The sequence below is a fragment of the Panulirus ornatus genome, chromosome 7 (genome assembly GCF_036320965.1).
Source record: "Panulirus ornatus isolate Po-2019 chromosome 7, ASM3632096v1, whole genome shotgun sequence".
Lineage (NCBI taxonomy): Eukaryota > Metazoa > Arthropoda > Malacostraca > Decapoda > Palinuridae > Panulirus > Panulirus ornatus.
The window spans coordinates 5,743,547-5,753,546 of NC_092230.1; the positions used below are offsets into that span (position 1 = coordinate 5,743,547).

The window sequence follows — 10,000 nt, forward strand, 5'->3', positions numbered from 1 at the left end:
CCATGGTGGCAGGCAGGTGGGTGACGCGTTGTGGCCACCGCTTGACTTGTGCGTTTCTCCCAACCGCCTCGCCTCCTAATGGGAGAGAGAGAGAGAGAGAGAGAGAGAGAGAGAGAGAGAGAGAGAGAGAGAGAGAGAGAGAGAGAGCCCCCCCCAGCCGCCGCTCGTGTCATCAGCATACAGGGAGATGCACTCTGAATGCCTGGGATTCGAACCGAGCCACTGTGATGAAGTGGAGCGTGGACGCACGGAGCCAGGCTGCCGAACTTCCGGCCGCGTCTCTGAATGATTTATATATACTCTCTCTCTCTCTCTCTCTCTCTCTCTCTCTCTCTCTCTCTCTCTCTCTCTCTCTCTCCTTTCCCCACCTCTACACACACACACACACACACACAAACACACGGACAGCGAAAACACAAGATATCAACCATGTAATTCACGTAGCCACCTATGCAGGCGGAGTCCGGTAACACCAGGTATGGTCATATATATATATATATATATATATATATATATATATATATATATATATATATATATATATTCCTATACGTCAAAAAGGCGCCCCTCATACATGAAGGTGTTATTAACTTCTTGAGAATTACCATTAACTACAAATGATGGGTGTTACTAGATATTTTTTGTAGTTAGGGGGCTGTAACTTGACGCTAATAACCTTCATGACCCTCTAGCAGTTAATGAGCCTAGAGCCTAATTACCTAACCACCAACCACAGACGCGATGGGGGTCCCCTCCAAGTTAACCCGCCAGATCCGGGGGATTATGAGACGAATGACCCACCAGCCAGAAACAACACGAATGGCTGAACTACCCATTAATCACACACACACACACACTGATAACGAGAGAGAGAGAGAGAGAGAGAGAGAGAGAGAGAGAGAGAGAGAGAGAGAGAGAGAGAGAGAGAGAGAGAGAGAGAGAGTCCACCACAAGACGTGGGAAGCGCTGGATTTTTAAATCTAGGAAAATACATGAAATTCCCAGAAATGAAAGAAATCAAGGGGTCGAGATATCACTGCAGAGCCTGAAAAAATATGTACAAAAAGGGGGGGAGGGTGAGGTTAACTTCTTTCCCAGTAATTTCTTTCTTTCCCTCCTTCCTTCCTTTCTTCCTTCCTTCCTTTCCTCTGGGGTTTGTCGTGGAGAGAGAGAGAGAGAGAGAGAGAGAGAGAGAGAGAGAGAGAGAGAGAGAGAGAGAGAGAGAGAGAGAGAGAGGCAGGTAACCAGATCCATGGCCAGTGTGGGGCGCCTCACGTCTGCACACGATCTCCGTGGAATGCGCCTGACACGCCCTCAGAGATGAACCATAGGTTAACCTAACCCACCCTCAGGAGGAGGAGGAGGAGGAAGAGGAGGAAGAGGAGGAGGAGGAGGAGGAAGAGGAGGAGGAGGAGGAGGAGGAGCGGAAAGAGGAGGAGGAGCAGAAGGGGGAAGAGGAGAAGGAGCGGAAAAAGGAGGAGGAGGAGAAGGAGCGGAAAGAGGAGGAGGAGGAGGAGGAAGAGCGGAAAGAGGAGGAGGAGGAGGAGAAGGAGCGGAAAGAGGAGGAGGAGGAAGTGGGAGGGAGGAAGGGGTGTGGGGGAGGAGGAGGAGGAGGAGGAAGAAGAAAACGAGGGAGGTGGGTGGGGAGGGAGGAAGGGAGGAGGAGGAGCAGGGTGACCGAGTTCTAGAAACATTATCCCGAAGGATCCTGAAATCAGTGAAGGATGAAGGACGTCTTCACAACATCCCCCCCCCTCTCTCTCTCTCTCTCTCTCTCTCTCTCTCACACACACACACACACACACACACACACACACACACATATATACATAGATCTAAAACACATGATATGCCCTCCAATAGCAAGGATTCGAACCCGGACCCTTTTACGTGGTCGCTGGGAACGCTGCATGCATAGGCAGACTGAACGAGAAACTGTAGAAGTTGCGAATATTCTCAAAACACTTTCAACCCGCAATCTAACTTCTTCCATACGGCCCATCACCATCTTACCTACCAAGGGAAATACCCGAAAGCGCAAGTCTTCCACAGCCGGGATCCCGTCTGCGTAAGTACGAATACGCAATGGGCGTGATACGCAATTGGATGGAAGCTTAAGTATACGGAAAAATTTATATATTCAGTCTATAATTTTACGGGGGGGAAGCCGCGGAAACATTTTCTAAAGAATTTTCACAAAAGCCATAAACCTCAGAGCACACACACACAAAAAATTTAGATATATATAAGGTCTTGCCAGATATGTTTACGACATGGCAGCATGATTATGGTAGCGCATGGAATGAGTTCCCCCGAAACACACACACACACACACACACACACACACACACACACACATACACTCACACACACACACATACACTCACACACTCACACATACACACACAAACACATACACACACACACACACACAAAGACAGACAGACACACACACACACACACATACACACATACATACACACACACACACATACACATACACACACACACATACACATACACACACACACACACACACACACACACACACACAAGGGTCGGATTATAAAGTGGACATGTTTGCAGATGATGCCAAGATAACTGAAGATTACATCAGGAATATAGTAAAGAAGAAAACTGTCTCTTTGAAAAATATATATAAATATAAATGGCTCTCAAATATATGGATAAGGAAGTAGCCAATAAGCTGTTCATATCCTAGATAAGCTTAAAAGCTTAACTCGTTTGTCAGCTTTGGTCACAAAGAGCTCATAGAGAAGGTCCAGAGGAGGGCAACAAAGATGGTGCCAGAATCAAGATATCTGAGTTACAGGGAAAGGTTAGAGGCATTGGATTTTGCCCACCATGGAAGAGAGAAGAGTAAGGGGTGAGGTATTAGAGTGAACAGTTCTTCGAAAAAAATGTAGGTATAGAGCAAGGTCAGGATACATAACGTAAAATCAAATAATACATTCGTTAATAGTGATGTAAAGGTGTACTTGCATAGTACAAGAATGGCGGATGATTGGAATGAAATGGGCGGATGATTGGAATGAAATGGGCGGATGATTGGAATGAAATGGGAGGATGATTGGAATGAAATGGGCGGATGATTGGAATGAAATGGGAGGATGATTGGAATGAAATGAGAGGATGATTGGAATGAAATGGGAGGATGATTGGAATGAAATGGGCGGATGATTGGAATGAAATGGGCGGATGATTAAAATGAAATGGGAGGATGATTGGAATGAAATGGGAGGATGATTGGAATGAAATGGGAGGATGATTGGAATGAAATGGGCGGATGATTGGAATGAAATGGGAGGATGATTGGAATGAAATGGGCGGATGATTGGAATGAAATGGGCGGATGATTGGAATGAAATGGGCAGATGATTGGAATGAAATGAATGAGGGATAAATGGTAATTGCAGACAACGTGCAGAAGTGTAAAATACAGACGTACGATGGTAATGAGTGATGAAGAGATGGTGAGGGGGTAGGCCGGGCGGGCTAGCGAATGCATTAACCTCCCTCCCCGTATAGCACAAAGTGATTTTGTGAGGTGGGAACCCCCACGAGTGTAGAGAGAAAAAAACCTCACTCCCCGTATAGCACAAATCTATATCGGCACAGCGTCCATTTGCATCCTGGTTTGAAAATAGCTCCGGCAAAGTTTAAAGTTACCCACCACAAAACCCCATATTTAATCCTATTGAGAAACCCAGGTTTTCGGAGAAATTCCACGCACCTCCCATGTATTTTCTTTTCCAAGCCTTGTGTACACATGTGTGTGTGTGTGTGTGTGTGTGTGTGTGTGTGTGTGTGTGTGTGTGTGTGTGTGTGTGTGAACTAGAGTAAACATTTTTGGGTTGTGGTACAAAAGTATGTAATTTATATATTAATATATATCTTTTTCACCAATTTTATCTTCTGCTATATATCACTATACTGCCATATCTGTCTACACCATCGACTCACACAGGGTGAGTGTATAGAAGCCGACGCCTCTCACAGAGTGAGAGCATAGACTCCAGACGCCTCTCACAGGGTGAGAGTACAGACCCCGACGCCTCTCACCAGATGAGAGTACAGACCCCGACGCCTCTCACAGAGTGAGAGTATAGACCCCCGACGCCTCTCACAGAGTGAGAGCATAGACTCCCGACGCCTCTCACCAGGTGAGAGTACAGACCCCGACGCCTCTCACCAGGTGAGAGTACAGACCCCGACGCCTCTCACAGAGTGAGAGTATAGACCCCCGACGCCTCTCACCAGGTGAGAGTAAAAACCCCGACGCCTCTCACCAGGTGAGAGTACAGACCCCGACGCCTCTCACCAGATAAGAGTACAGACCCCCGACGCCTCTTACCGTGTGAGAGCAGAGAAGCCGACGCCTCTCACCAGGTGAGAGTACAGACCCCGACGCCTCTCACCGGGTGAGAGCAGAGAAGCCGACGCCTCTCACCAGGTGAGAGTACAGACCCCGACGCCTCTCACCGGGTGAGAGCAGAGAAGCCGACGCCTCTCACCAGGTGAGAGTACAGACCCCGACGCCTCTCACCGGGTGAGAGCAGAGAAGCCGACGCCTCTCACCAGTGTAACTACAAAAGCATTCATTCAGCTTAGCTGAAGCCGAAGCAAAGCTGATCTAGTTCTTCCCCGACAGCTCTAAAGGTTCTGGAAGGGAGAGCAGCTCTCCCACAGACTAACTCTCCCAACACTACTCTCACAGACGCTGTACACAACCCCTCTACCACCCCCTTCCAACCCCTTACCTACCCCCTCTCCCCAACCATCAATTGGACGGAACGCTTCGTTTTACAAGACTCCGTCATCAGTTCATCAACACGTACACTTGTAGAAACAAGAATATAAAAGACACGACAAAAACAAAAATAGAACAAAAAACAACAACAAGGTACTAATAACAAAAACAAGATTTCACCAGGGATATATATATATATATATATATATATATATATATATATATATATATATATATATATATATATATATATATATATATACATTTCTATGAGTCCACGGGGAAAATGAAACACGAAAAGTTGCCCAAGTGCACTTTCGTGTTATAATCACATCATCATCAGGGGAGACACAAGAGAGAAATATAACAGTCAGTTGATATACAACGAAGAGACGAAGCTAGGACGCCATTTGGTAAACATGTGATTGTGGTTGCATGTTTTGGACAGTCACATGTCCAAAAACACACACAAACATACACACACACACACACACATACACACACACACAGAAACATACACACACACACACACACACACACACACACACACACACAAACACACACACACACAAATACATACATACACACACACACACACACACACACACACACACACACACACACACACAGAAACATACAAACACACACACAAAAAAAAACATACATACAAACACACTATACCGGGTTCTCTCTCTCTCTCTCTCTCTCTCTCTCTCTCTCTCTCTCTCTCTCCCCATCCCAGCTCCACCCCCCCCCCCCCCCCCCCCCCCCACAGCGAGACGTGAACACAAACTGGCCACGTCTCACAGCAAGAGTGGAATACATAATTTAAATCCAGGGGAGAGCTCTCTCTCCCTCCCTCTCCCTCTGGTACACATGTACAAGCAACAGGGGAAGGTTTGAGTTGGGCAGCATTTACAATTTTCTGCAGAGAGAGAGAGAGAGAGAGAGAGAGAGAGAGAGAGAGAGAGAGAGAGAGAGAGAGAGAGAGAGAGAGAGAGAGAGACAGAGAGAGAGAGAGAGAGAGAGAGAGGGGGAGGGTGTGGGATCTTTTATAGATATAGTATCTTACAGGGTTATATGGTGGGAAGGAGGGTTGTGTGTGTGTGTGAGAGAGAGAGAGAGAGAGAGAGAGAGAGAGAGAGAGAGAGAGAGAGAGAGAGAGAGAGAGAGAGAGAGAGAGAGAGAGAGAGTGGGTGGGAGCTTTTATAGATATTGTATTCTAGAGGGCTATATGGTGGCAAGGAGGGTTGAGAGAGAGAGAGAGAGAGAGAGAGAGAGAGAGAGAGAGAGAGAGAGAGAGAGAGAGAGAGAGAGAGAGAGAGAGTGTGTGTGTGTGTGTGTGTGTCCTTCCCTTAACAACCTAACAACCTCTCGGCTAACAACCATGACCTGTGCACACGACACCAGCTCACCAATGTACACCCCAAAACTGCCTTGTACACTATGCACTGTACACTGGGCACTGTACACTGCGCTTTGTACACTGCCCTATACACGAGGCCCTTTACACAACCCTGTACACTAGGCCCTATACATAGCCCTGTGCACAAGGCCTTTTACATATCCCTGTACACTAGGCCCTATACACAGCCTTGTACACAAGGCCCTGTGCACTAGACCCTATACACAGCCCTGTACACTAGACCCTATACACAAGGCCCTGTACACTAGGCCCTGTACACTAGGCCCTGTACACTAGGCCCTATACACAAGGCCCTGTACACTAGACCCTATACACAAGGCCCTGTACACTAGACCCTATACACAAGACCCTGTACACTAGACCCTATACACAAGACCCTGTACACTAGACACCCTATACACAACCCTGCACACAGAGAGCCCTGTACACTAGGCCTCACAATAGCGTCAATCATGTTCTTCCCTTCCAGCCACCCATCGCCCCCACACACACCCACCCACCCAGGGCCGACCTCAAGATGGCTTGATGATCCATTAGCATGTCAAATAGGGTTGAAGATGAGACGTAGGGAGGGTGGGTCTGCCCTGGTCTGGTCTGCCACGCCCGCGCGCGCGCACGCTCCTCCTCCTCCGCCACCCCCCCAACCCCCCTACGCTTTCGAAATGACCGTCTGAGGGAAGGAACATATTGCCTAGACTCAATTCCCTTCCACTTGAAACCCTTTCCCCTTCCCCTCCCACCTCCTAATCTATGCCTCTCTCTCTCTCTCTCTCTCTCTCTCTCTCTCTCTCTCTCTCTCTCTCTCTCTCTCTCTCTCTCTCTCTCTCTCTCTCTTCCACTCTCTCTCTCTCAAAACACCGTCTATCGTATCTTCGTATCTATCTATCTACCCATCTCTCTATCTATCTATCTATCTTCCTCATTATCCTACGCAGCCCCTTTTCCCTAAAGATGGGACGCCTCCTCCCCCTCCCTTTTCACCACCCAACTTTAATGGCTTTAGATAACTTATGACATACATCATTAACCTCAAGAGGTAACTTGTACGCGTTACCAGGAGCCGGGCAAGTATATAAGTAATTAAGTAACTGTACGACCACAGCCATTACCTATAGGATTTGAGCAAAGATCACTTTGGAAATGAACAAGCGAGCGTATTATATCACCATTAAGGAAATATATTCAAATCACCTTCATCCAATTGACACATATGGGGACATCACACACACACACACACACACACACACACACACACACACACACACACACACACACATACATCTACCTCTCTATATATATTTTTTTTCCTAGTTCCTCCAGCAGCTGTATGTGGGGCAGTCCCAACACGCCAGTTTGGTATCCTAGGATACACAAGGGAGTGAGGAAGACGCTTTTACGTGCGAACACACCTTCGATTCCCTCATCATACGGTTCAGGTAACCAGACTTACACCCGGATGACACCTAGGGCTCAATTTCGTCCCACTTTCCATTTTCCAGGGCGGCGAGAAGGATTCGAACCCTGGCCTTTTCAGCCATACGCTCAGTATCACTAACAGTATATAAAGTACAAGTTTACCTTTTCAGTAAAGACGGTACGCAATATGAAAACACAGCTAACAAAGCAAAGTTATTCATAATCAACATATATCTCTCTTCATTCCTGATCGCCGTTTCCCGCTTCAGCGAAGTAGCGCCAGGAACAGACGGAAGAAAGGCCACGTCCGCTCACATTCATTCTCTAGCTGTCATGTGTAATGCACCGAAACCACAGCTCCCCCATATACGTACATATACATACATATACATAACACATACATATACACACACACACACACATATATATATATATATATATATATATATATATATATATATATATATATATATATATACACACATACAATTGTACATATTAACACATGCTTGCCTTCATCCATTTCCGACGCTACCCCGCCCCATATTTGGCCATATTCCATATTCTACACCTGACACCAAATCGTTTTCTGTTCAAGTAAAAAACTCAATTCACATTTTTCTTTTATGAATAGTGGCAGACACGAGACGCGGACGACTCAAGAATTATTTAAGACCTGCAACTATTAAGAACGAAGAGAAACGCGAGGGGCGAAAAAATATATATTCCCAAATTTACATTTTAAATGAAGTCTTTAGCGATCTTCCTATGTCATTTTCTCTCGCAGTTTTTCTTTGGGGGGTTGAATAACTTTAGAGAAAATATATGAAAATGGGATGATTAGAAAGAAAAAAAAAAAAATGGATCATCTGCCCCTCTCGTACATTTCGAAAAAAAAAAAATTTTTTGGACACATTTGATATATAAAATGAGAGAGTCTTTTAACGATATATGTGTGGCGTAAAACACAAAACATCAAATATATAACAAACAAAAAACAAAACATAATTCAAATTTAATCCAAATTCTTTTAATATAAATACAACAGATAAAAATCCAAAAAATTAAAAATTCACCTGCTCACATGAAAAGATAAAAACCTCCCTAAAAAAATTTTCAACTGCTCACAGGAAAACATGAAAAGATAGAAAAAAAAAAAAATTTTTTCACCTGCTCACATAACACTTCCCTGCTCACACAAACACTTAATTTGATTGATCGGTAATTAGCTAACGCTAATCGCAATTTAATACACCATCCACGAGAAAGTCTCGAAAGAGTTTTCCTAACCTTCTTCATTACCAAAATTAAGCTTCATCTGAGAAAGACAAGAGGCACAAAAGGCCATCAATGCCTCCAAAGGCTCATGCACAGACCCTCATCAATGGCTTTACACAGACCCTCGTCAATGGCTTTGCACAGAACCTCGTCAATGGCTTTACACAGAACCTCGTCAATGGCTTTACACAGAACCTCGTCAATGGCTTTACACAGACCCTCATCAATGGCTTTCCACAGACCATCAATGGCTTTACACAGGACCTCATCAATGGCTTTACACAGAACCTCATCAATGGCTCTAAACCCCCAACCCAGACCCTCATCAATGGCTTTAAACTCCCCAGGCACAGACCCTCATCAATGGCTTTAAACTCCCCAGACACAGACCCTCATCAATGGCTTTAAACCCCCCAGGCACAGACCCTCATCAATGGCTTTAAACTCCCCAGACACAGACCCTCATCAATGGCTTTAAACCCCCCAGGAACAGACCCTCATCAATGGCTTTAAACTCCCCAGACACAGACCCTCATCAATGGCTTTAAACCCCTAGACACAGACACTCAGTCTAATACATCACTTCATACACCACTGTCTAATACATCACTTCATACACCACTGTCTAATACATCACTTCATACACCACTGTCTAATATATCACTTCATACACCACTGTCTAATACATCACTTCATACACCACTGTCTAATACATCACTTCATACACCACTGTCTAATACATCACTTCATACACCACTGTCTAATACATCACTTCATACACCACTGTCTAATACATCACTTCATACACCACTGTCTAATACATCACTTCATACACCACTGTCTAATACATCACTTCATACACCACTGTCTAATACATCACTTCATACACCACTGTCTCATACATCACTTCATACACCACTGTCTAATACATCACTTCATACACCAAATCGATCCAATTCACTCTATTCCTTGCCCGCCTTTCACCCTCCTGCATGTTCAGGCCCCGATCACTCAAAATCTTTTTCGTCTAATACATCACTTCACAGGACCACATCACCAGACGTACACACAAACTTACCTTGACCAAAGGAATTCTCAACTCGTCCTTA

At 45.3% G+C, this 10,000-nt stretch overlaps 1 protein-coding gene across 1 annotated transcript in view; it reads right to left on the reverse strand.

The window, feature by feature from the left end:
• The window catches only part of LOC139749653 (uncharacterized), a 913,398-nt gene that overhangs the window by 902,976 nt on the left and 422 nt on the right, over positions 1-10,000 (reverse strand). Inside the window, exon 1 of the mRNA XM_071663824.1 lies at positions 9,970-10,000. This exon is cut by the window's right edge and continues 422 nt beyond it. Coding sequence (XP_071519925.1) covers positions 9,970-10,000 — 31 coding nt within the window. The remainder of the gene's footprint in view (positions 1-9,969) is intronic.